This window comes from Hyperoodon ampullatus, assembly GCF_949752795.1.
Source record: "Hyperoodon ampullatus genome assembly, chromosome: 9".
In the NCBI taxonomy this organism is placed as follows: domain Eukaryota; kingdom Metazoa; phylum Chordata; class Mammalia; order Artiodactyla; family Ziphiidae; genus Hyperoodon; species Hyperoodon ampullatus.
The window spans coordinates 75,990,216-76,018,035 of NC_136922.1; the positions used below are offsets into that span (position 1 = coordinate 75,990,216).

At 39.5% G+C, this 27,820-nt stretch overlaps 1 protein-coding gene across 2 annotated transcripts in view; it reads left to right on the plus strand.

Annotated features, from left to right (window-relative positions):
• Positions 1–27,820, plus strand: part of MET (MET proto-oncogene, receptor tyrosine kinase) — a gene marked incomplete at both ends in the record, with an annotated part of 92,276 nt that overhangs the window by 28,088 nt on the left and 36,368 nt on the right. For both annotated transcript variants that reach the window (XM_079711316.1, XM_079711315.1), the window contains 7 exons: positions 7,633–7,824; positions 18,237–18,371; positions 19,381–19,554; positions 24,640–24,800; positions 26,522–26,624; positions 26,736–26,872; positions 27,550–27,711. In XM_079711316.1, the coding sequence (XP_079567442.1) occupies positions 7,633–7,824; positions 18,237–18,371; positions 19,381–19,554; positions 24,640–24,800; positions 26,522–26,624; positions 26,736–26,872; positions 27,550–27,711 (1,064 nt within the window). The remainder of the gene's footprint in view (positions 1–7,632; positions 7,825–18,236; positions 18,372–19,380; positions 19,555–24,639; positions 24,801–26,521; positions 26,625–26,735; positions 26,873–27,549; positions 27,712–27,820) is intronic.

Genomic DNA, 27,820 nt, shown 5'->3' on the forward strand with positions numbered 1-27,820 from the left:
CAAACACATGAAAGAATGCTCAACATCATTAATCATTAGAGAAATGCAAATCAAAACTGCAATGAGGGGGCTTCCCTGGTGGCGCAGTGGTTGAGAGTCTGCCTGCTGATGCAGGGCACATGGGTTCGTGCCCCGGTCCGGGAAGATCCCACATGCCGCGGAGCGGCTAGGCCCATGAGCCATGGCTGCTGAGCCTGCGCATCCGGAGCCTGTGCTCCGCAACGGGAGAGGCCACAACAGTGAGAGGCCCGCGTACCGCAAAAAAAAAAAAAAACTGCAATGAGGTATCGTCTCTCACCAGTCAGAATGGCCATCGTCAAAAAATCTACAAACAATAAATGCCGGAGAGGGTGTGGAGAAAAGGGAACCCTCTTGCACTGTTGGTGGGAATGTAAATTGATACAGCCAGTATGGAGAACAGTTTGGAGGTTCCTTAGAAAACTAAAAATAGAACTACCATATGACCCAGCAATCCCACTACTGGGCATATACCCTGAAAAAACCATAATTCAAAAAGAGTCGTGTACCCCAATGTTCATTGCAGCTCTATTTACAATAGCCAGGACATGGAAGCAACCTAAGTGTCCATCAACAGATGAACGGATAATGAAAACGTGGCACATATATACAATGGAATATTAGCCATAAAAAGAAACGAAATTGAGTTATTTGTAGTGAGGTGGATGGATCTAGAGTCTGTCATACAGAGTGAAGTAAGTCAGAAAGAGAAAAACAAATACCGTATGCTAACACGTATACATGGAATCTAAAAAAAAAAAAATTGTCATGAAGAACCTAGGGGTAAGACGGACATAAAGACACAGACCTACTAGAGAATGGACTTGAGGATACGGGGAGGGGAAAGGGTAAGCTGGGACAAAGTGAGAGAGTGGCATGGACATATATACACTACCAAACGTAAAATAGCTAGTTGGAAGCAGCCGCATAGCACAGGGAGATCAGCTCGGTGCCTTGTGACCACATAGAGTGGGGGGAGGGAGGGAGTCACAAGAGGGAAGAGACATGGGGACATATGCATATGTATAACTGATTCACTTTGTTATAAAGCAGAAACTAATACACCACTGTAAAGCAATTATACTCCAATAAAGATGTTAAAAAAAAAAAAAAGTTGGGGTGGAGAGAGTAGTTAATTGGCTCTCTTCACTTTCTTACCTCCCATTTATTCACTGTTTTCTTTTAAAATTTATTTTTATAATGATATAGTAATATATACAAAAGAATAATGTACTGTATACATGTATGTGTTGTGAGTGTATATGAAAAATAAAACAAATACTGATTCTCTACCACGAAGCTGAAAAAAGAATAATTACCAATGCCTTTGAAGGCCCTATGTGTCCCACCCAGTCTTATTCTTACCCTCCTGCCCCAGAAAAGTGGGTAAACGGCAATTGTGAATTGTTTGCTCATCTTTCCCTTGCCTTTACTTGTGCTACACATGTGTATATGCCTAAACAACATATTGTACTGGATGATTTTATTTCTTATTTCTTTTTCCCTCTTGACTCAAATATCTTGAGCTCTATGGTATCTTCCTGTGCCCTTGTACTATCCACTGTTCTTATTCTTTGTCACTATTTCCCCTCCCCCATCCAATAAAACACATTACTTCTTTTTTTTTTTTTTTAGCTGCGTTGGGTCTTAGTTGCCGCACAGGCTTTCTCTAGTTGCAGCAAGCGGGGGCTACTCTTTGTTGCAGTGTGCAGACTTCTCATTGCGGTGGCTTCTCTTGTTGCAGAGCACAGGCTCTAGGCGCACAGGCTTCAGTGATTGTGGCACACAGGCTCAGTAGTTGTGGCTTGCGGGCTCTAGAGCACAGGCTCAGTATTTGTGGTGCACTGGCTTAGTTGCTCCGCGACATGTGGGATCTTCCCAGACCGGGGATCGAACCGTGTTCCCTTCATTGGCAGGCGGATTCTTAACCACTGCACCACCAGGGAAGTCCCAAAACACATTACTTCTGTCATTCAAAAGACATCGTAAAGAGAGACTTTAGGAGAGAGCCAGGCTTCGGGTTTACATGAGCAGGGAGTGGGTGTCAGTGGCCAGCGGGAGGAGGCCATCAGCTGCCAAAGTAAATGCAAGAATCCAAAAATGGGATGGGTCTTGTGTCAGGATAGTCACTCTGAGATTCCCATGGTGTCCTAGATGGTCACCTGACCATCTTAATGGAAAATCTTAATGCCTTAGTGGAAAAAAGACTAAGCGTGTTAATCAAGGCAGGTTAGGATGTCATACTAAGGAGACGGGACTTTTCCTGCAGGCCTTTGGGAAGCAATTAAAATTTTGAAGAAGGAAGTAACTGCTTCAAGGCAGATGAGATGGGAGACAGGAAGGCCAGTGAGGAACACCTATCCTGGGGCAGGCGTGCAGGGGTGACTGGAGGGCTGCACAGGAGAGACACTGCAGACAGAGTTGAGCGAGACCTAGCAACTGCTTGGATGTGAGAGATGCTGGAGAAAGAGGAGTTGGTGATGGCTGAAATTTCAAGTGACCAGGATGGAAACACCGTAATGTTCGTTAACCAAAATAGGTGACAAAGAGGTAAATTTGAGAGCCATGCTAACTAGAACAGCCCAAAATGCTAGTGGTCATCTCTGTGCCATGGTCCAGAGAATAATGATTAATTCCAGCCTTTCTCTCAGAAAAGGAATCAGGGGTGGGCAAATCTATCAATACATTTCCTTCTTTGAAGCGTTGTGGGTTTACGTGTTAAATGATAACTTTCGTTAAGTGATTCCAACTCTCTTAGAGTTACAACTTCCCTAACTTTCAGTTTCTCATACATAAAGTGAGGGACTGGAATAAGATGGTCTCTAAGGCCCTTTCCATTTTTGTAATTGTACAGCTCTCGGAACTTTGCCCAGAATAGTAAACAGTAGCAAAAGCAATTCATGAGCTTGAGAGTCAGAGAGAATTAAATTTGAATGCCTGTTCCAGTGTGAACCTGTGGCCGCCACCTTTGGCTGCCCTGCGTCTCCTCCTGAAACTCAGTGTGATAAAACCTCACAGGGCTGCTGTGAGTCTGCTTGTACGTGAAAATGCCCAGCTCAGTGCCTGGCACAGTGTAGGTTCAGGGTAAAGATTGATTTCCTCCCTCCCTTCCTTCCTTCCTTCCTTCTTCCTCCCTTTGTTACCAAAGAGAGAGCATTAGTCTGGCTTCTCAACTGGTGCTGGGGGAAAACTTTCTCTGTAGGCTCTTCTGCAGTGCCCCAAAGCAGCTGTTGTACCAGAGAACTGCTTTTCACCAGCTACGTTCACTTTTACCCCAAAACACGAGACCTTTGGCTTTAAGAGAAGCACGAGTGGCAAGGAGACCCCCGGCAGTGGGTCTGTAGTTGTTCTTCCAGCTGGATGCGATCCCACTCTAACATCACACCAGGAACTGTGTGTAAAGTGATGAGGAGTCACCCCATCTTTCCTGCACAAATGAGCAACAAACACATTCACTCCTTATCTGTAAGGGACATGGTGAATCAGATGGAGTATTTACAGGATACTTTATGTTTGCAATGCTGAGAGTTTAAACCAAGGCTCCCTCTAATAGTTAAAAATCTACTATTCAAGCATAACGACAGCCTGCAGCTCTGTAAGCCAGTTCCTGCCGCCCTGACCCCAGGCGTCGAGTTTATCAGGATTCTCAGCAGGAAGAGACAAGGAGTAGTCCCCCTCTCCTGCAGTGAACACTGGATGTTACGTTTTCCTCGAAGTTAGTGCCCCTCTCCTGCAGATCTCAGCTGTGGAGAAAATGAAAAAGAAAAAGGTTGGGGTCCCCTGGCTTCTGAAATTTGAATGCCACTTGGCCCTGACATGATGTTTGATTTTTGGCTCCATTGCACAATTTTTTAAGATCAAGGAGTTCTGTACATCCTATTCCAACATTGTTCAGTGTTTCTATACTTTGGACTTTGTTTGTGGGGGGGTGGGGGACAGGAATCCCTCTCAGTCCTTGAGGAAGTACCATTTAGAGACCTTACTGTTTCCTGAAGGAGAAGCCTTGAAGTGTGGAATATAAATATTGCATTAACTCTGATGCAGAGTTCTACACTTATTAAGCCTTACGTGTGAGAAAACAGACACATAGAAGCTAAAGTTCTGGTCCTGTTTCTCTCCCTTCATTTAGAAAAGATCAGTGAGGTCCTGCAGGTTTGCAGACACTCTGAGATGCATCTAAACCTCTGTTCTCCAGCTCACCCTATTCAGCAAGGCAGACCACAAAGCAAGCTGGGTAGGCAAATGAGCTTTATCCCTGGTTACTTTGAAAATGCATTAATTTTTCAGCAGGCAGTTGTTAAATACCTACAGTGTGCTAGGCAGCGTACACAGTGGGGATAAAAGATAAATGAGACAATTCCTGGACTCTTGTTGATAGTAGGCTGCTACTAGTTTACAACCTAAGACTCTACTCCACAATTTGCCAATTGTTTTGTATCCTGATGAATCCATCATATCTCCACTGCACCGAACCCCAAGTCATGTCTGAGGCTTTAAAGTTCCCAGAATGCCACCCAGACATAGGAAAACAGTGAGAGCAAGAAATGAACAAAATCACAGAAGCTGACTCTGAAGAGCAGCCACCTCTATAACGGAATACTTCATAAGGCCTTTGATTTAAAAATGTCCTTTGCTCCTTTAAGAAGCTTCCCTGGTTCTAGCACTCTCTGCAAAATGGATGATTGATCACCAATGGAAACTTAATTACCAATTAATTGATAACTATTGAACTGACAGTACATCTCAGTTATCTGCTACTCCTCAGAGCAATCTATAGCACTTTAGTGAAGAAAAGTTTCTAATTAAATAGTAAAATAGCACTCACAAATATATCAAAAAATGTCTAGAACTACAACATCTTATTAAAAGTCATAGGTTTAGCATCTCTGAGACTCTGTTTGCTAACTTATCACCATTTAAAATAAAAAAATAGTTGTTGCTATGTAAAACAGGATGTTAGGTGATATTTAACCATAAAAGTTAATAGATGTAAGAACTTTGCATTCTATGTAACAGAAGTTTGACATTAAGGAGTAAGGTTATTTTACATAAGGGTGACTAAATTTTTTACTTCAGTTTGTTCTTAAGCACGAAATTGGTTTGAAATATGCTCTAACAACTTTCTGATTATTACAAATACAATAGGACAATAATAGAAAATCTCTAATCTTCAAATCATTTTCCTGGACTTGTAGCTACATACAAAGATGTGTAAAACTGAGCTTTTTCTCTCTTTCTTCAAGTTAGACTTTGTCTTCTTTATACACCTTCTTGCCCCCCATTATCTGCCCCAAAGTTACCAATTTGCAATTGTCTTTTCAGGACAGTTGGGGTCAGTCACTCCATTTGTCCCTTATAAACTCATAAACTATCCCTATTCCTGAAAAAAAAATAGCTTTAGTAATATTGGTTCATATCTTCACACTCATTCCCCATCTACCCATAACTGATTTACTTACTTGTTCATTCATTCAATTAGTATTTATTAAACATCTACTATGTGTGATATTTCATCTACTACTAGAAATACAGTGGTAAACAAGCAGGGTCCCTAAAGACAGGGAGCCACTTGGGAGAAGTCTCACATCACTCTTATATCACACAAGCGAATAGTAGTTGCAGCTATAACGAGTGCTATTTCACAGAGTAAATGGTATTATGACAGTCTATAATAGAAGCATTTGACCTAGATATTGGGGTCAGGGCAGGCCTTCTGAGGAACTGATGACAAGCTGAGATCTGAAGGAGGCATAGGAGTTAACAAGGTGAATGGAGGCGGAAGGAGCATTCCAGGCAGAGGGAACAGCATGTGCAGAGGCCCTGTCATGGAGGACACATGGCTATTTAGAGAACTAAGAGAAGGCCAGCTCACTGGACATAGAGAGCAAGGAAGAACACAGCGCAGGGTGAGTCTGGAGAATTTGAGCAGGAACCAGATGATGCAGGATCCAATGGGGCATGTTAAAAGTTTTGTCCTTCATCCGAAGAGCAGTGGGGAAATGTTCAGTGTTTTAAGCAGAGTGACATGATGAGATTTGTGGTTTAAAAAGAAAATTTGGCTGCAGTGTGGAGAATAGACCTAGAAAGAGATTGGATGAGATTGGACGGGGCAGGTCCAGTTAAGAAGCCATTGTCATAGTCCAGGAAAGGATGGAGGTGCCTTCGATGAAGGTTGCCGTGGTAGAGATAGAGAAAACTGTAGAGACCCAGGAGATATTTAGAAAGTGCAATTGATGGGAATTGGTGATGAACTGTGTATGGGGAGGAATGACGGATGACGCTTAGATTTCTGACTTGTGCACCTGGAGAAATGGTGGAGCCATTTGCTGGGGTGCATTATATCACAAGGTCAGGCATGGGGGAAGATTGTGGTTTCTACTTTGGTCATGTTGAGCCTGAGGTCTTTGAGACATCTGAGTTCAGATTTCATAGGCAGTTTGATAAGTGCACAGTCAGCTCAGAGGAGCAAGTTTGCCTGGAGGTACAAATGTGAGTGTCAACTAAATGGAGTGAAACTGAGATATCCTGGGTGGGGAGTATGAAGAGTGAGTGAGCAGAGGAGCAGCCCTAGGATGGAGCCTTGAGAAACTCTAACATTGACAGGCAAGCATGGATGGTCCTGCAAAGGAGACAAATGTTACAATCTGAGAAGTAGTAGAAGGAAGACCAGCAGACTGAAGTGTCGAGGTGAAGGGAGGGACCCATAGTACTTAAATTGTCATGTGTTAGTGAACAATATTCTTTAAATCCTTTCACTTAGAGTTAAAGCTAAAAGATAAATACCTGATTGGTGGTAATTGCCTTTTAGTTAGCTAGTTAACAAAGCATTTGATGTACAACTTTTACATTTTTTGAGCCTTTCACCATAATGAGGACAAATACTCTATGTTCTCTGTGCTGGGTTCTATTATAAGAGATTTCTGTAAACTAGCTCATTTAATCTTTACAACAGCTCTGTAAGGTAAGTACATTTCTGTAATTCTCTCAATTTTACAAATGGAGGAACTGTAACAGAGATAACATGAATTTCACAAACAGAGGGAGGTTATAGAAATTACATACAACGAGTAACCATTAAGGACCAGGGTTTGATGCAGGCACCTAGGTCTGGAGTCTGTGCTCTGCTGCTTCCCCATGAATTATCCCCACCACCCCACTGCGCACAAATGCACAAAGGAACACATTTTAAAATATAATGTCCTAGTGTGATTCTGACATTTATGATTATTCCAGTTGATATTCATCTCATTGGACTTGCCTGCTAGAAGCATTACCTTCATGTCCAGGCCTGAAACATTCATAGTTTTGTTTTTCTTTTACTAGCACCAGCTAAGTTCCATTTTTATGTACGTACATATCAAATCGTGATACAAACTGTGAGGGAAAGATTTGCCCCTAGTTTTAGAGTCTATATATACACAGCAGCACCTACTGATACTAGAGTCATTTAGGTCACTAGAATTGTTTCTGCCTCTCTGGGACTATTTGTCTATTTGCAAACTGTCTATTATCCTTGCCATTCCCTCCAAGCTCTAAAAAGACACACCAAAAAGTTTCTTAATAGCTTGCTCACATCTGGACTCACATTAATTCTATGACCATATTTTATTCCAGACACTTTTGAGAAATTCATCAGGCTGCGAAGCGCGCAGTGACGAATACCGAACGGAGTTTACCACAGCTTTGCAGCGCGTTGACTTATTCATGGGCCAGTTCAACCAAGTCCTCTTAACATCTATATCCACCTTTATTAAAGGAGACCTCACCATCGCTAATCTTGGAACGTCAGAGGGTCGATTCATGCAGGTACATACTTTCTGAGAGTGGCTGTGTCTGTTTTATCCGGTGTTATGCAATTAATTTCCTTCTCTTTTTACAGTAAGGTGTTTGCAAATACTGTAAGTGAAAATCACAGTGGAAGCTAGAGGCATAGACTAAAAGCAAAACAATGAAGCTTGGTTCACTTTTTATGAAGTGTATGGCCTTTTTTCGTTGTTAAATTCTTAAAGCTTTCAGTTTAAATGTGGTTGCTTTAATTTTCTTGCCTGGAATGGTTTGGGTTTTTTTTTTCCATTCATGATTTCTATCACATGATTGGAAAATAAAATGAAACAATTAAAGCACTTCCAGGCGATGTTTTCCTATTTCAAGGGAAGCTACGGATCAAAAGAGAGCTATTGTGTGAACCGTGCGTCTCCATGAGAAGAAACATTCACATCATTGAGAAATATTGGCAGGAGTTAGGAAGGGACGTTATCATCAAAATCCCATTGTAACTCTAGTTCTCCTGATTCTGCAAAATGATGGGGTCAGACACAAAAAAGTGCAAACACTGGGAAAAAAAGATCCGGATTTTGTTAAGAAATGCCTTTAATGGATAGCAACAGTATTTCCATGCAATAAAAGTTCACATTTCAGACTTGCAGTTATCGTGTCCCCTAGATACAAGAACCCTAGAACTTTGCAGAAATAAAAATGCTCTCATGTTGGGTCTGTTTTACTCCTTTAATAGTTATTGGTAGTGCTTTCAACATGAGTTCATTAGTAGATTCTTGGTTAATACACAGTGACGATGGTATCTATGGAAATGTTGACTTTCCTCAAAGACTAGAAATTTCTTTTAAAGAAGAATGTTTATTTCATAATCATCTGACATAATTAACAGCCCAGTCCAGCAATGACCGTTAGTAAACGAATTGAGGACGATGATGTTTTCCTAAGACTTGCCCATCTGTACATTCTCTATCTGTATTCTTTAACAAATATATTTTTTAAAAGTTACCACTGTCTTTGTAGCAGTCTGGGTACTGATGAAATGTTTTTCTTGTACTAGTGGGCATGGTGGAATTTTTTCAAAATCATGAAACGTGTAAATAAAACTTTCCCACCTCAAAATGAATCATATATTGTAGATCCTGTTATCTAAATAATCCCACACTTGGTCTCCCCTCCTCCCATTGCTTCACAATTAACTACACTTTTTCTCCCACCCCACCCCCAGCCCAGTGTTCTTATTCAGCCACTTCAGAGCATTCAGTGCTGTCCTTAACTCCTCAAAATGTGAAGGAGAGATGCCCAGTCTCCTCCCACACAGACAAGCACTCTAACATATTTGAAATATGATCATATCTATTATCCTTGTAAAATGGGTTTGTTATGTAGTGTTTATATGTGTTTTTAGTTTACATTGATGTTATTCTGTAGAATTCCAAGAAAAATCTGAAGGAGGATGACTGAATTCATCTATTGAATTCCTATTGTGTTTACTATGTTGATTTGCTTCCCTTTATCTTTTTTCTGCTTTTCTTTTTTTCTTAATTGTCTAATACCTCACCAATCCAGTTCCATATTAATAAGCTTTCTACAGTCACTTTAGGTCTGACACTTTTTCACATCATAAGGTTCCTGGCCTATTTCCAGATTCTAAAGTTCTAATAAAATTCCATTTTTAGATAGATTGCTTTAATAGCTAAGTAAATTCTACTGTGTGACAGATTTCACAACCCAAGTGATATGTTATATACATCAGTCTCATTATAATAGAAATGCTTTAACATTTCTATTAAAAATGTAACAGATGTTTTATTCTTGTCTCCCAGCATTTTCATAAAAGAAGCCATAGTACACCTTTGCATCCATAACACCAAAGATGAAAATAAGTATATAAGTAGATATTTATTTTATGAAAAGCACTGCTATCCTTGATTTTTTTTTAAACCAGGTGGCTCTTAATTCATCAAATATGTATCAAGAACGTACTAACTTTGCTTTACTAGGCAAGTAAGTGCAGCTAAGGAAGCAGTGACACAGAACCTGCCTCTGAGGAACTAAAATTTCAGTAGGGGAAATAAAAACATGTATCTGACACGAAGAGTAGAGAAAACAAAGACATAAAAAACACAGGGCTACTGAGACCCACAGAGAGAGGATCTATTTCTCTGACACTTGCCCAGAAGAATTCCATTTAGTAAAATTTTATGTAAATAAACCTAAACCATTTAAAGGATCAAAGAATCAACATCACTGAAATCCAGTTTGTTTACAGCAAATAATGTGGAGGCGGAGTCAGGAGTGCAGCAGAAATTTGGGGACCATCCAGCTTAATCTATCCAAGCAGTAACCTACCAAGTTCTGTAAATGTTTTGACTGCACTGACGTGCTGAATCTGGGGCCAAGCCTAAGTTTCTACAACCCGTGTTTTAATAATACTATGAAGTTTCTGTTACAATATAGAAGGGACATAATTTTCCCAAAGACAGCTGCCATACATGAAAAGGAATAGAAAAATGATTTTACTTCCTTCCTACCCTGAAGCCTAAAGGCAAAGTTGCTTTGCAAATGTTTTCTCCCAAGAGTTTGCAGCTGTTTCTGCCTTTCCTATTGTGCTTATGTTCAACTCTGGCTGGGAATACAAGCTTCAGCCCCAGCTGTCGGGTGCAAAGTGAATCAGGTATTTCACAGTGGTTATTTGATTAGAAAGAATTATATTGTTTAGCTAACAATATTATACGTATGGAAGAGAAGACATTTTTGACATGTTTTTAACATTTAAACGTGTAACTTACACAGGTGCAACTATGTCTAAATATACTAATGTGTACATACATTCAAGTCTATCTGTAGAGCTATGTCAGTGTAGATATAGATTTCAAAAACAGTTTTTATTTGGGTGATCACTCTGGGATGCTCTGAAGTAAAATAATATGATAAGCAATGTTTGAGATAGTATAAGTAAACAGTAAGAACACGCCTTCTTACGAATTTTGGAGGCAGAGCGGATGTAGAAAAGAACAAGGCTGGGGAACATGAGCACAGTGTGCAGGGCTACATGGGAGAGGGAAGCAGGATACTCATGAAGATCACAGGACTAATCACAGGGATTGCCCACATCTCCCCTTCTGAGCTCCTCATCTAATCTACATCCAAAAACAATGCTTGCTTGATTTTTTTTTTTACAGCACTTATATAAGGCCTTTAATCTCTAGATGCAAGCATCGTTATTAAAATATTTGTGCATGACTGTCAGGCCGGGGAGAGCAAGTGGATGGGGGTGGGGTGGGAGTGGGGAGGCACTTTCAAGACTTGTTGCAAGTTCAGCTCCACATTCACTGGGCAGCTACCTTGTCTATATACAGTGGCCACTGCCTGAGCACTGTCACAGATTTCATTAGGTTCTTTGGCATTATCCTTGCTCTTCTCTCATCACCCTTTCTCCTCTCCCCAGTTCCTTGATGCTGTTACCACCCATAACCCCTTTTCTCTTGTGCCTCTTAACTGGACTAGTTGGTCTTAAGCAAGAAACTTCAAGAGGTAGGGACCACCTAAAAAGACATCGTTAGCTCATGATCATTACTTATGACCATTACTTAAAGGATTATGTTAGTAATCAGTGAACTTGACAATAATTACTCACTTCTAGTAAGAAGAATCGATTCATCTATTGACCTCCTGTCTCTAAATTTCTTCAGCTCCTGTGCTGCCATCATTGCATGTCAGTGCTTTGTGCTCGAAGCCTGCAGCATACATTTCATTTGGGATTACTGCTATTTTAGACTATGTAGACACAGATCATCAACTCATCAATGCTGTGAGCAGCCTGCAGAGACACAGCCAAACAAAGCTTGAACTTGATTGCTAACTTACCCGTCTCCTTTATAAAATGCTCAGATAAAAATATCATCTGCCTTTTTTTAAGGTGTACATCATTGATTTAGTTACATATCTAAAGAGTGGTAGCTTTGCTATATTTCTTTAGAGGAAAATATACTTCATGGGTTCTGAAATTTCTTTTGGGAGAAAAAGAACCTATTGTAAATAATGATTTCAGAGTTATGTCCATAACAAAAAATTAAGCCCAGCTCATATATAGTCTCCTAAAATGAATTAATGCATGGTCTTGAAATATATATATCTTATAAACTGTTATAGCATAGAAATTTCAAACACCATACATATTTGAAACCATGGGAAAGTGCTAACCTTTTGTTTGTTTTGGTTTTTTTGATAGCAGGGAATAACTGGAATTTCTTGTTCGGGTGCTTATTTGAAAAAATGGAGAGACATTTTAAAACAGGAAATATATTTATCAGTAGTTTTTTCAAAATTCAGACAGATATACTCTATATATAGATTGGCAAATCCTACAATCATTGTATTTGGAATACTGATTTGAAAGTATTGGATTTTTTTAAATTTTCACAAATTTACTAGCTTATTTGGTTTTTAGATGCTTGAAATTTTTTACAAAGTTCTCAGTTTGGTATTGACTCATTTTGACTCACTTTGACTCATTTCAAAAAGTTGAAACACACATACACATCGGTATTATAATCATTAAAAAAATTGTTTTACTTTTTGTACATACCCTGCCCTTTGTAGTGTCTGGTTGGTATAGAAGCTCTTGTGCCCACTTACCAAAAAGAGTGAAAGAACAGAGCAAAGTTTCATTTAATTCAACTTTTGCCACCTGGTACTTTGTCTTACTACTTCTAATTTTGAGTTGTCAGCACCAATCAGCAATTTCCACTTCTTATGTTTCATTTTTTTAATTCCAGAAAATTAGATGTTTACCTTGGTTGAAACAAAACTCTTTATATCTGATTTCTTTCTAAACCAATACCGATTTCTCTCACATACTTAAGATATAAACCTATAGCTGGTGTTTTAGTCAGTTCGGGCTGTTGTAACAAATTACCATAGACTAGGTGGCTTAAAAAACCAAACATTTATTTCTCACAGTTCTGGAGGCTGCGAATTCCAAGATCAAGGTGCCAGCAGATCTGGAGTCTAGTGAGGGCCTGCTTCCTGGTCCACAGATTGCCATCTTCTCACTGTGTCCTCACATGGTGGAAAGAGGGCATGAGAACTCTCTGGAGTCCCATTTATAGGGCACTTATCTCATTCATGAGAGCTTCACCCTCATGACCTAAGCAGCATCCAAAGGCCTCATCTCTTCACACCATCACACCGGGGATTAGGATTTCAACATATGAACTTGGGGGGGGGTGGACACAAACATTCAGTCCATTGCAAAAGGCATCAGAAGCCATACCTTGAAAATGCAAACCAAACTCTTGAAGGTTATCTAAATGTCTGGAGCATTAAAAAACCCATCCCTTCATCAAGGCTTAAGTAGTCTTCTTATTTCAGTCTATTCATATGTTTAAGGAATAGATATGCCTTTTGGACCTACTATGTGCCAGATCTGTACTAGAAACTAGAGAGAAAGCAGACTCATTTCCTGGATCTGTAAGTTCACATCCAATTATAACCCAGTTTGTTTATTAATGGTGTCATCTCCTTCACTTACATTTTTTTTCTCTCTCAATTCACTGGGGAATGTGCTGCATCTCCCACTCTGCTTCTCCTAGTGAGAATCCATTTTTGTTTCTTCTACCCCTCCCCCACCTCCAGCCTCTCTAGATCTCTGTTTTACAAAAGTCCAGTCTGACCATGAGGTATGTTCTTCAGAGAACTGGTTGGGAGGCTGAGCAGGTGATGCCCAAGTATCAGTCTCAGGCAGGAGGAATGGATGGAAGCCTGTGAACCTTCAGAAGTAAACTGGTCTTTTACTTAATTTAAGGAAACATTTTGCAGATAAATACAAACCAACCACAATGAAGTACCACTTCACACCTACTAGGATGGCTATAATCAGGAAAATGGAAAATAACAAATGTCAATAAGGATGTGAAGAAATTGGAACACTCATACGTTGCTGGTGGGAACGTAGAATTATGCATCCCATATGGAAAATGGTCTGGCAGTTCCTCAAAAGGTTAAATATAGAGTTACCATAAGACCCAACAATTCCACTCCTAGGTATATACCCAACAGAAGTGCAAATATATATTCTCACCAAAAGTTAGACTTGGATGTTCCTAGCAGCATTATTCACAATAGCCAAAAAGTAGAAACAACCCAAATGTCCATCAACTGATAAATGGATGAATAAAATATAGTATATTCATACAAAGGAATATTATTTGGCAATAAAAAGGAATGAAGTACTGATACATACTCCAACATGGATGAACCTTGAAAACATGAAGTGAAAGAAGCCAGTTACAAAAGACCACATATTGTAGGATTCCATTTACATGAAATGTCCAGAATAGGAAAATCTGCGGAGATATAAAGTAGATTAGTGGTTGCCAGGAACTGGAGGGTATGACGGGCTAGGGTGGATGATGGCTAAGGGGTGTGGGGTTTCTGAGGTAATGAAAATATTCCAAAATTAGTTGTGAAGATGGTTGCACAAATCTGTGAATATGCTAAAAACCACTGAATTGTCTACTTTAAAAAAATGAGGAGAAAAACCACGTATCTCACATTATGTGAGAAATAATATCTCATGTTAAATTGTATTCATCCTTCTTAAAGAAAATTAAATTCTAAAACAGTTTAATCAAAAGTAGAACTCTGGGGCTTCCCTGGTGGCGCAGTGGTTGAGAGTCCACCTGCCAATGCAGGGGACACAGGTTCGTGCCCCAGTCTGGGAAGATCCCACATGCCGCAGAGCGGCTGGGCCCATGAGCCATGGCCGCAGAGCCTGCATGTCCGGAGCCTGTGCTCCGCAACGGGAGAGGCCACAACAGTGAGAGGCCCACGTAATGCAAAAAAAAAAAAAAAAAAAAAGAAAAGAAAATAGAACTCTGTGTGTGGGGTGAAGAGGTCTGGCCTTTATGTATTTATAGATATATTACATAGAATTACTTTGTTCAGGGTCATGAATTTAGGGCCCTAGCCACAAGGTTTTATTGTATTTTCACATGTATTTCTTCCCCTGTCCTCCTCCAGGTAGTTTGAGATCATAGCCACCACAGTCAAGTAAATTCAGATTCCTCCCCACTCCCTCACCCTAGTCTTGTACTTTCAAGAGCATTAAAGAAAACGGTTTTGAGAACGAAACACTAAAGATTAGTTGTCAGCACAGTAGAAACTCAAAGATAGTTGCCAGTCTTCTATTTCTTACTCATTGTCCTAAGACTGCCACGTGATTTATAATAAGAATTAAATTTAAATGCTGGATTCTATTCTGTCCTTAGAAATATCTCCATGACAACCAAAAGGAACTCCTAACTTCTTGCAGACATTGCTTCAGGAGTATTTTGAGATTTAAAGTGGTTACCCAATCATTTAGAATTCTGGCAATAAGAGAAAGTGAGGAATTAATGATAGAAACAATAGCAATAAGTATCCCTCCAGAGAAAGGGCTAATGATCAACTAAAACTGTATTTGCATCTGTGATATGACCTCTGCTTGAAACTCCAAGCAGTCGTCTCACTTTCCACACAGCCTTCCTGTCTTCTCTGGTTCATTCCTTTTTCTATAACAAGCCACACTTATCCTAGCTCATGATCAAAAGTTGAGCTTGCCAGCTGTACTAATAACATTTCCTCTGTGCCATCAAAAACTATTTAGATGTGGAGTCTTTCTCCTTAGGCACACTTAACTTGTGCAGCCAAGATTACTGAAACAAGGAGTATTTGGCAAGACAAATATGTTGTGAAATTTGTTTTAATGCTTTGACTCATAAGTGGCTCTTGGGAGCTCAGAGTTGAAGTTTTTTATTGGTATTTACTCTGGTGCTCAAAGAGTAGATCGGTTGAGTGTTTAAAAAGAGGTCAAGCAAACAGATTCTGGCATGAGATAAAGCTCCTTGGAAACCTGACTCTTGTACTTTCTAGCTGAGATTCTCTGTCATCTTTTCTTTATGGAAAACAATAGTACCTACCCTGTAGGATTATTGTGAGGAGTAAATAAAATACCCATTTAAAGCACTTAGCACAATGCCTGGCTCAGTTACCATCATATATGGTGTTCTTCAGACAAAAAGTCTTAACTGGTAATGCACCAAATCAATCTATCCAAGTTCCAGAGGTGCAAAGAGCTTCTTTATGAAAAGAGTAATGTTAATCCTTTCTGGGAAATGAATATTTGGATAGGCTTAAGATAGTTGATAAAGTCAAAGATGATGACCTATTAATTAAGCAGGGATTGCTTATTATAGATAGGGGAAATGATATTAAAGAGAGCAAGAAGATAGGAGACAAAACAGTAGTAGGAGGTGACTGTTATGTAGCAGGTCTGAATAGAATGGAAGGTATAAGAGAGAAACAAAACGCAAATACCTATAGGCAGGTTCAGAGGGATGAATGATCTCCAGTGAAGTAGAAAGCACAGAATGAGGCAGAGGACAGAGTCAGGTTATTAAGAGAGGCTGGTGTATTGTTTTGGTTTTTACTTGTGTGTGAGAAAATGAAAATTTTTTTCACCTTTTCAGTTTGAAGTGATTGACAACAATCAGGGAAATATGAAAAAATTGGGGGGGCAGGGAGGCGTGAGGGGTAGGAAAAACAAGAGGTGGTGAGAACCAGAAGTACATCAAGATAGAAAAATTGGTTAACTGAAATCTGGATAATTTGGGATAGAACTTTGGTTTTCTGATAGTCTGCTTGTAACCAGCACCCAAAGGGAGGTAGGACTGGTAATTGAACTTCTTTTTACTTCCCTTACAAAAGTCACAAATAACTATTTGGCCCTAAATTTAGGAATAACAGTAGTTTCCATCCTTTCCCATTCTGACCAAATGACCTTCGATCCATCACTTAACTTCTGTGCAAATATAGCCACCCTGCTTAATGGAGTTGTTTTGAAAGTGTTGAGTGTTTGGGATAGAACAAATGTTAGAAAAAGAATGTCATGATGTTTAATTTTTATAGCTGTGTGTGAGCGTGGTTGGTTTCTCTATCAACAGTCCACTCTCTGGGAGCAAATTAGGGACTTTGGGAATCTTCCCAAATTGTTTCAGGCAACTTGACTCCTTTATTATACTGAAGAAAAAATTTACTACTGGTTCCCCAAAACATTTGTATGTTGTGTGTTTGTTAGAGTACTAAGCAGTTCATTCCCATTTTATGGATAAGAAAGCTGAGGTAGAAGGAGCAGTTATTTATTATTTAGTCCTAATCTCACAGCTGCCCACGTTTGTCCCATGATTTCAAACACGTGGCAAATAAACGCACTTTCAGTGAAATGTAAAAGGGTATTTGGATGTCAGGCAATTTCACAAAATCAATTTCAAGCCCAGAGCTATGCTCAGCCTCCTGTACCCTCCTGTAGATACAACCTTATGCCCTATTTAAGAATGAGAGTCCCTCTGAGTGCTCCTAAATTCTCCTATAGTCTGAGTGTTCATCTCAGATAGTCATCTGATTTTATACCTGGACTTCATTATTACTGGGTTCTAGCAACTGGGCAGATGGAAATTATATAGCTGAGAACCATCCCAAATTAGAAATACCTAACAGCAAAAATCACACCAATCATCAAACCTCATTTCCAAGGCATTGTTAAAACCATCAGGCCTTATTGTAACACCAGGCCAAGAAGCAGAACTTTAGTTATAATCAAAGTTAAAAAGTATGCTGGGGGCTTCCCTGGTGGCGCAGTGGTTGAGAGTCCGCCTGCCGATGCAGGGGACACGGGTTCGTGCCCCGGTCTGGGAAGATCCCACATGCCGCGGAGCGGCTGGGCCAGTGAGCCATGGCCGCTGAGCCTGCGCGTCCAGAGCCTGTGCTCCGCGACGGGAGAGGCCGCAGCAGTGAGAGGCCCACGTACCGCAAAAAAAAAAAAAAAAAAGTATGCTGGGACAATGGTCTGTAAGAAATGACAGCACACCATTTCAAAGTTAGCTGAGGGCCTATTTTGATCTCAAAAGATCTATACATATGGCTTAAGAGTAGCAAAGCTGGAACCAAATCCAGTTCTCCAGACTTCCCATTCACTACCCTTTCCATTACATCAAGGGAAGCTGCTCAGTTGGGTGGGTCAGGAGAATACATTAAAAAATAATCCAGAATCCTTGTAGCATAAGGGAAGTCTTCTGTGTTAGGCAGAGTTTTGGCTTCTCCAGTTCCCAATACAGTCGTGAGGGTTTGTCTGCATGTGCTGGCTGATTGACTGGAAGATCTCCTTCCCTAGAAATTATTAAAAGATAATACAAAACTCTGTCTTGGGGGTGCAGATGAACTGTCTTCAAGGCAGGAGATTAGAAGATGTCGTATTGATTTACAGTGAGATAAACTGTTGGGCCTATAGTTCAAACACCCATGAGCTCGTCTAATCTGGTATTACCATTATCGTCCACATTTTCCCGACAGTATATTTAAACTGAGCTTGTTGGACTAAGGGTGCTTTCTGGTTTGTTTCTCAGGTTGTGGTTTCTCGATCAGGATCATTAACCCCACACGTGAATTTTCGCCTGGATTCCCACCCTGTGTCTCCAGAAGCAATTGTGGAGCACCCACTAAACCAAAATGGCTATACACTCGTTGTCACTGGGAAGAAGGTAAGCCCTGTTCCCCAAGGAGGTTCCATAAATGTGATTCCTCCTCAGTGGGTATTTACAGCCAGTGTCATCTGGTCCTTTTTAACTTTTCTCTTCATCTGGATTCACCTCTCTTCTATCGGGTTCTTTCCTGAGTATTCCAGAGATCTTCTGAAATCAAGTTAAATTTTTACTCAGGGAAGATTGGGCCTATGTTAGGTCCTCTTCATGATGTGAACTTCTTCTTTTGTCCTGTATTTCTCAATGAGAAAAACAAACACGCAGAATGAGAATTACAGTCCTAAGGGCAGAACTCTAGTGCAGGCAGATAAACCCTGAGGTGTACCTTGGAATCTGATGCTGGCCAGTAATCCCTTTTCTCTGAGAGGAGGTGCATTTTGATGCCAGAATGATATGTAAACTTACTTAGAATTTCCCGGGGGCTCAAGTGTGTTTTCCAGCAGCTTAATTTATACTCTCTTGAGGGATAAATTGGGAGATTGGGATTGACATATACACACTACTATATATAAAATAGAAACTAAAGACCTACTATATAGCATGGGAACTCTACTCAATACTCTGTAATGACCTATATGGGAAAAGAATCAAAAAAAGTGTGGATATATGTGTATGTATAACTGATTCACTTTACAGCAGAAACTAACACAACATTGTAAGTCAACTATACGCCAATAAAAATTTTTAAATAAAATAATAAAAATAAAATCATCTCAGACAGAGCAAAATGTCCCAATAAATAGAACCTCTAACATTGCATGGTAGTGCTTATGTTCACTGGACAGTAACGGTAACTTTTATCACATATGCGCCAACAGCAGAAGGAAGAAAGAAATTTGGTTTTTTTATTTTAATCACGTAAGCATTATTACATGATTTGCACACATAGGTGCTATCCCTGTCAGACTCTGTAAACTTATATTTATATGTATCTTCGATGTATTTAGTTTTTATTAACAAGCAAACAAAAAAACCCTCTGGAAGCTCTTTCCATCACTTGTCTTCACAGATCACCAAGATCCCGCTGAATGGCTTGGGCTGTGAACATTTCCAGTCCTGCAGTCAGTGCCTCTCCGCCCCTTCCTTTGTGCAGTGTGGCTGGTGCCATGATAAATGTGTGCGACTGGAGGAATGCCCTGGTGGAACATGGACTCAAGAGACCTGTCTGCCTACAATCTACAAGGTAGAAGTCTCTGTCAGCTGTCATGTGTGTTTTTTGGAAATCATAAATCCCACTGATGGAAAAATTCAAAAATTAATGTATTCATTTAGGTGTGAGGCATCAGCCCAAGCACTGTCTCCCTCCACGTTTTTCTTTTTCTTTTTTTTCTGGCCACAGCACGTGGCACGTGGGATATTAGTTCCCTGACCACGGAGCAAACCCACACCCCCTGCACTGGAAGCACAGAGTCTTAACCACTGGACCACCAGGGAAATCCTACCCCCCGAGGTTTTTCCTTTAGGGTGGTGTTTGGGCACATGCCCCTAGGCCCTGCGCTTGAAGTGCTTGCTTCACACTCTCCTTGGGCAGTTGCTCTCCCTTAGTGCTATGTGAATAAAAGAGTGGTGGCTAGAGAGCAATACTGCTCTCCATTTCCTCACACTGGGACCTGTTGCCTTCTGGCCTGCCCATTCTCTGATTCCTCACCAGCTGCTTTATCTACCAGGTGCCCATGCATGAGCCTTCATCACACACGGGGATCCACTCATGGCATAATCCAGAACCCTAACCTGGACCGTGCAAGCTAGAGATCCCAGCCATGCTGGAGCAGGCAAAACAGGAGGTTTCATTCTGTCTGACACATAGATGGTGGCTGTCTCATCACTGATGAGTCTAGAGGTTACCTCTCAGGGCAAGGTGGGAAGCAAGTGGATGGTGGACAAATGGGTGACTGTGTGCCTTCTCTCAAAATTCCTGGAAGAGAAGTAAAAGCACAGCTGGTGACTACACTAACCTCTATACTCTGTAAGCCAATTCATTATTTAATCCATTCCAAAAACATTTATTGAGTGCATACCACACAGCTGGCACTCTTCTAGACAATGGGGAGATACAGTCCCAGACAAGACAGAAGTGCCTCCTGCTCTTAGAGAACTGAGCTGCTAGAAGTGGACTTCAGCCATGACGTTGTAGCCACACTCTCTAACTCTCTGTTGCCTTATTTACTTAAGCATGTGTTTGGCACTATGAAAATCTCCATGGCAATTTTTTTAAATTTTTTTTCTTGATCCAAACACATTTTGCTTGAAGCTACTTCCCTGGTGAGGAACCAGTGTATATTTTCTCTGCCTACACGTGGAACAGTTGGACTTAGTACTAAGTAGTTCCTGTGAAAGATTCAAGTTAAAGGTCTTGGTTGGTCGCCTGTTTCAAGCCCAAGTAAACAAAGTGTACGAGTTAGAACAGGAACCACCCCCAAGAGCATGGCTGTTTTCATTTAGCTACGGTTTGGGGAAAGATTTGTACCGGGTGACTGCGTTTTAAACCAAATCATTTTATGTTAGGTGTGACACAGTTATTAAGACTCAGCTTGATCAGCTAGAGAATAAACTAGGAGATATTAAGAAAACAAATTTAAATCTATACTGTATTATTTATGCACTTTTTGTGTGTTTAATATACTTTTAAAACCACATGCAGTTTTATACGTTTTAAAACACGTAGCCGTGGCAATTTGAGACACCAGACCTCTGAATTCAGCTATTCCATGAAAGAGATATGGGGAGTGTGTGTGTGTGTGTGTGTGTGTGTGTGTGTGTGTGTGTGCAATTAAATCACAACAATTTCATTTTAAAAACAGCCAAGCTGATGTTTTAAATAAAGAGCAGGTTAAGAACTTGTACAAATGAAACATTTAATTTTGACCAATGTACCTCCTTTTATTAGTAATGAAAGCTATATTAAAATGGTTAAAAACAGTAAATATTTTAGAATTTTCTAGAACCAGAGAATCTCTCATAATGTTTGAATCACGCCCCCCCACAACCCCGCACCTTCCCTAACTCCAGCACCCTAGCTGGAAATTTTTAAAAGGTTGGACTGCATCGTGCACGATTCACTGAGGCTTGGGTGCTACAGTTAGAAAAAACGTAATGCAGCTGAGTCCACAAATCCCTTTCGGTTCATAGTTGTTAGGAAGATTTCATGCTGCACTAGAGCATGACATTTAGCATTCTTACTGCAAAAAATAAGACAGATTATTCATCTTTTTCTTATCTGTCTTAAACGCTGCAGGCACAAAACCCAGCTAATGTGTAGAGTTTCACTTTCCAATAAATGTAAGTCAACCTGCTTTTCAAGGTACATGATGTTCAGTGGCTGAAATTCTTTGCAGTTCCACATATGAAATATTTCAGGATTGCAAGCCCATTATTTTGTTTCAAACATGTTATCTGATCTTGTACTTAGAGAGCAATGAAAAATGCTTCAGAAAAGGAAGAGCACTTTCCAATATATTCTGAATTTATTAGGATAAAACTGTCATTCTTGTAGGATTAGAGTTTAGTCCCAGTGAGACAATAAAACAGTTTATTAATTGATCAGAAGACTCAGATAAGAAGCAACAGCGATATCTTATGAGGGACCTGAGATATCTTATCTCACGCCTGCAATATACTGCCACCAATATATTTGTGACATTTACTGAAGAGACAAATTTTAATTTTCCAAGGTTTTTGGTGGTGGTGGTGGTGGTGTTTTAACTTTCTCATGTATATCCTAATGGGTTTTGAAAATATGATCATTTAAATCATTTTCACCTGTGAAAGGACAGTAGCTACTTTTGTGGCTAGCTCTACCCTATCCAGACCCAGCCTCTGTGGCTTTATGCCGGACACTCATTTCCTTCTCACAGAGTTTCTCTACCCTCAGGGTAACTCAGAGTTTGCCAGCCCATTGTTGGTTCTGTCCAAGGGTGTGTAGTCCAAGACTGCATCCTTCCTTTGCCCCTGGAAGAGTGAACGTTACCCCATAAGCTAAGGCAGTAAAGCTCAGATGCCCCCCTCTGATATTTCAGCCGGGAGAGGACAGCTAAGTAGAGCTGGCTTTTCAAATCCTGATGATCTAGCAGAGGTTTTATAGTATCCCTTTCTGTTGCCAGCACACCCACCGAACAACTCTCCGTGTCTTTTCTGAAATCATCACCCAATCGCTTTGCCTTATACAGAAAGTGGTGATGAATGTGGAGTGACAGACTTCAATTTTCACATAGAAAGGGGGGAATCCAGACAGGGGGATCAGGCCAACATCAGCTTTGGGCTGTTTTCAGTGGGCAAGACTCCTCATTAAAAGAGGAAACAGCAGCTGTGTGACTGCCGCAGGCTGAAGAGAGTCCTGGAGGGTTAGATGTCTCTTTTTCCTCCTCCTGGATTTCTAACATAATAATAAACAGATATTTTTTTTCTAGCAGTTCTCATTTGGCTAGACAGGGACGAAGTAAGTTTTCATGAAAGGCACAACTGTGTAATGGATTTCATGGGTAAAATAGCTATTGTAAAAGCATTAAGCTAAGACTTTTGAAGGGGTTTGGCAACAAGGGTATGACTTTGGTTTGTGGTCATTTACTTGGGAGGGAAGGGAATATTTGCAAATTTGTACTTTGCTAAAAGCTCTTCTAAATTGTAAAAGAATCACTTTTACACTTTCACTAACTTGTCTTTAGCAGATACCTTTACTGGCTTTTGAGTTGCCTCTGTAGCGGTGCTGTGTTTTCCCACCATTGTACTTTACAGCACAATTTACAATATGTACCCCCAAAAGAGCATTTCCTTTCTCAATTGTCACAAAGCTGCGGAGGAGAAGCTTATTTTTAACATAGAAATTTGTTTTGTTTTAATAGTTTTAGCCTAAGAATAGTTGCTGTATAGACTTCATAAGAGCCTAATGCTATCTTATATCACAGTTGCCAAATTTTTATTAATGAATTCAAGTTTTACTTTTTTTTTTTTGTGGGGGGGCTGTGTTGGGTCTTCGTTGCTGTGCGCGGGCTTTCTCTAGTTGCCGCTAGCGGGGCTACTCTTTGTTGGAGTGCGCAGACTTCTCACTGCAGTGGCTTCTCTTGTTGTGGAGCACGGGCTCTAGGCGCGTGGGCTTCAGTAGTTGTGGTGCGTGGGCTCAGTAGTTGTGGCTCACGGGCTCTAGAGCGCAGGCTCAGTAGTTGGTGCAGCACGGGCTTAGTTGCTCCGCGGTATGTGGGATCTTCCCAGACCAGGGCTCGAACCCGTGTCCCCTGCATTGGCAGGCGGATTCTTTAACCACTGCGCCACCAAGGAGGCCCAAGTTTTACTTTTAATACACCAAAGATGAGCCTGTAATAATAAAAGGAACCTATTACTTATTTAATACTGAGCCTGAGGGAAAAAAGTCAATCCTAGAAATGAGATGTACGGTGATGCCAAGGGAGATAATTAGAAACATTGCTACAATACAGATCACATGTGGGGCTCTCTCCAATTCTGTTTTTATCTACTTCTAATAGAAATAATATATTGAACATATTAAATATTACATCATTTAGTTTGTCAACTAACCAGCTGGTATATATCAAATAGTGACCATATTTAAAGAAAAAATAAAAGTGGCAGATTAGTAATAAATGTGAATTAAGTATAAAGGAATAGGTTCACTTATTCATTTGTTGATACCTGGCCTGCAGTAGATGATTTATAGTGAGTGAATGAATGAATGGCAGATATGTATTGAATATCATATATGTGGTTGGTATTATGATAGCTGATAAATGCAGCTATGAAAACACCAGGTGCAGAAAGAGGTATTTTTACTGTGTGACTTTCTCCTCTGGGTGGGGAATACCATAGCAACATGAATGTAGCACACACGCAGCTGGCATACAGAGCAAGGCATATATTAGGGCTTGGCTTCTAGGGCCTGTAAAGGAGTTTTGATCAGAGTTCAATCTGAAGGCCCATGAAGGGGTTATAAGCATGTAAAAGTCTGGGCCCAAAGTGTGTCTATGCCCAAGAAGGCCCTTCATCCCCACCCAGGCTGAATCTGCTCTCTCTCCCATCTCTGGATCTCCTGAAAACAGCTTGCTTCATCAGCCTGTCAGATAGTTTTAATGTTTGTTCCAGATTCTCTGAAATTTGTGACCCTTTTTCCTATAGTGAAAATTCATTTTTTTCAGATAATGGGAGAAGGGAAGGATTTCAGACTCTTTGAGTATACATATTTTGTTTGTTTGTTTGTTTTCCACACCTATGAAAGATAATAATATACTGGGTTTTTTAAAGTTCTCTATTGTCCTCATAGGTTTTCCCAACTAGTGCCCCCCTTGAAGGAGGGACAACGCTGACCATATGTGGCTGGGACTTTGGATTCAAGAGGAATAATAAATTTGACTTGAAGAAAACCAAAGTTCTCCTTGGAAATGAGAGCTGCACCTTGACCTTAAGTGAGAGCACGATAAACATGTAAGGACATGAAATCGCTTGGCCAGGGTGTGCTTGGAAAACGGGTTTTGTCTTTGAATGAATCTTGTAAAACTCACCCCAAATGTCTATCTCTTGAGTTAAAAAGGGTCTTGGCCCATCACTCCTCTTGCGGATTTGTTTTGTTTTTAAAACTGTTTACTCACCAGGATTACGGAAGAAGAAAGGTGACATTACTCAGGTGAAGAAAAGAAGAATCTTTCATCTGGGAGTTTTTCAAGCATTTTTGTAACAACTCTTGAGAAATTGAGTAGATTTGAAAGAATAGCACTGTTTGGGGTCGTTCCATCTTTAAAGTCTTCAAATAAAGAGAGTTTCAAACAGCTTTTTCTATAAAAATCAGAAAACAGCTCAATATGGACCCTCTCTTCTAAATTCAATTTCTAAACCTCAGAAATGTAATGAAGCAGCTGAATCACACTTTTGAGACTTGTTGTTTATGATGAGTTTAAATTTATATTTACCTGATATTTATTGGCACTGTAATGGAGGGAGTGTATCTCATATAACCATTCCCAAATCTTGGGAAATAGCAATGTTATCCCTATTTTACAAAGATGGTAACGGAAGTTCAGAAAGGTGGAGTGTAGATTAGCAGAGGTAATCCAGAGGGTAAGACCTGTTCCTGTTCTACTGTATTCTACATGTAACTTCTATAAGATCTGAATCCCATAATGAACAGAGAACCCAGAAATTTTTAGTTATGTAGTAACAACAACCAAACATTTAAAGTTTTATAGTTGAACCTATTCTTTCAAGTGGTTATTTTATACCTAGTAGAATTCCTTTCAGGGTTATACGAAGATCTAAATCTACTCATTTTACAGAGGCCAAAACATCAATTAATGTCGCACTTGTTTAGCTTAATGGCAAAACAAATTCATTCTCGAAATCCCCCTTGTAAGTTCTTGCTCATTGCATTGTAAATTAGAGCCTGTAAAAGTGAAACATAATTCATCCTCTTTTGTTTGCAGGGCAGAAATAGAGACACAGATGTAGAGAACAAATGTATGGACACCAAGCGGGGGAAAGTGGCAGGGGAGGTGGTGGTGGTGGGATGAATTGGGAGATTGGGTTTGACATGTATACACTAATATGTATAAAATGGATAACTAATAAGAATCTGCTATATAAAAAAATAAAATAAAATTCAAAAAAAAGTTATTTAATAAAACAAGTTATATTTATACTTTTTAGGATTATAATAAGATTATTAATTCAAAAATAATTCTGTGGAAAGCCTATCACAATTTCATCATTTTTAAGTAACTTAAATAAACACATATAACCACAGAAATGTATCTTTTGACATAATTTAAAGAAGAGATTCTGCTTAGTTGTAATAAGCCCATTGTTTCATATGCTTTTGAAACACCATTTCTCCACCTTAAGTATGCCAAACATTATGCCTATAATTGTATATTATTAGATTATTATGAACTTTTCAATTGGTGAGGTCTGCATTGATGAGGTTTAACATATCCTGTTTTGTCTGTATGAATAATACAAGACAGTCAATATAAAGTTTAGCATAATAGTACAGAAACAGAATTATACAATTTTCAATTCTAATGCTTACCTGTAAACTCTTCTTGCTATTTAGAGTAGTCAGCTCACTGTTTAGAGATAATGGCCCATAATATAAAACAGCCAACCCAGAAAATGCCTTTGGATTTATAACATATAAAACTTTGTTTTTTCAGGTTGAAATGCACAGTTGGTCCTGCAATGAATGAACATTTCAATATGTCCATAGTTATTTCAAACAGTCGAGGGACCGTACATTATAGTACATTTTCCTATGTGGTAAGTCTAGGCATTAATTTTCTCATGAACTAGGATATTTAATTATTACTTAATCTACTTAGAGTAATAAAATTAACAAATTATTTTGTTTTGTTTCTATCTCTCATTCAGGATCCTATAATAAAAAGTATTTCTCCAAGTTATGGTCCTAAAACTGGTGGCACTTTACTTACATTAACTGGAAAGCACCTAAACAGTGGAAATTCTAGACACATTTCAATTGGTGGAAAAACATGTACTTTAAAAAGGTGTTGTAGTTTATTTTTTGTTGCATCAGTCAAGACGGATTAATATGTATACCTAACAAATCAAGAAAAGATTGTTCTTCTTTTGTGGCGAAAAATCAAGATGTTTATTATTTACTCTCCATCTTACAAAACTTTCTCCTTCCCAAATCCATCTACTCCTTTTTGCTGGTTTTTCTACCCTTCCCTTATGGTTTATTAATTCCACTTTTAAGTTTTGTCTTCCCATCCACCTTCTTTATTGTTATGCTTAGTATCCCACCTATGCTATAAGCTGTGAGATTCTGGTAATTGACAATAAATTAAGATAAACATTTCCATCAAGATTTACAATTAGATCAAATCACTTTGGAGAGGTGAGAAGCATGAGGGAGATTGGGTTAGGAAGTTACGTTTCTGCTTCTTAGATTTGGGAGAGCTCAGTTTAATCAAGTGCCAAAAGAATACTTTAAAATTGCTTAAAATCCCAAATATTTCTAAGTCAAGGATAGCCTAAGTTTGGGATCCACTCAATTGTAAATTGAATACAATTTCTAGATTAGAAAGAGTTTTTTTCTAGACCACATCAGGAAATTCCCATTTAGGAGCCACTGACTGTTACCCTTTTGATTTATGTATATAATTCTAATACATGTGTGTCTCTAATAGCAAAGGTCCATTTTCTTAATTTTTTTGTTCAGTGTTTCAGATAGTATTCTCGAATGTTATACCCCAGCCCAAAGCACTCCAACTGAGTTTCCTATTAAATTGAAAATTGACTTAGCCAACCGAGAGATGAACAGCTTCATTTACCGGGAAGACCCCATTGTCTATGAAATACATCCCACCAAATCTTTTGTTAGGTAAGTAAAAGCTTCTGATGGGTATAAGAAAATAATGAACATGAGGACGACTGGCTGTTGAATAGTCAAAAGGAAGACAGTTTTATCTCTGGATTTGATACTGTTGCAT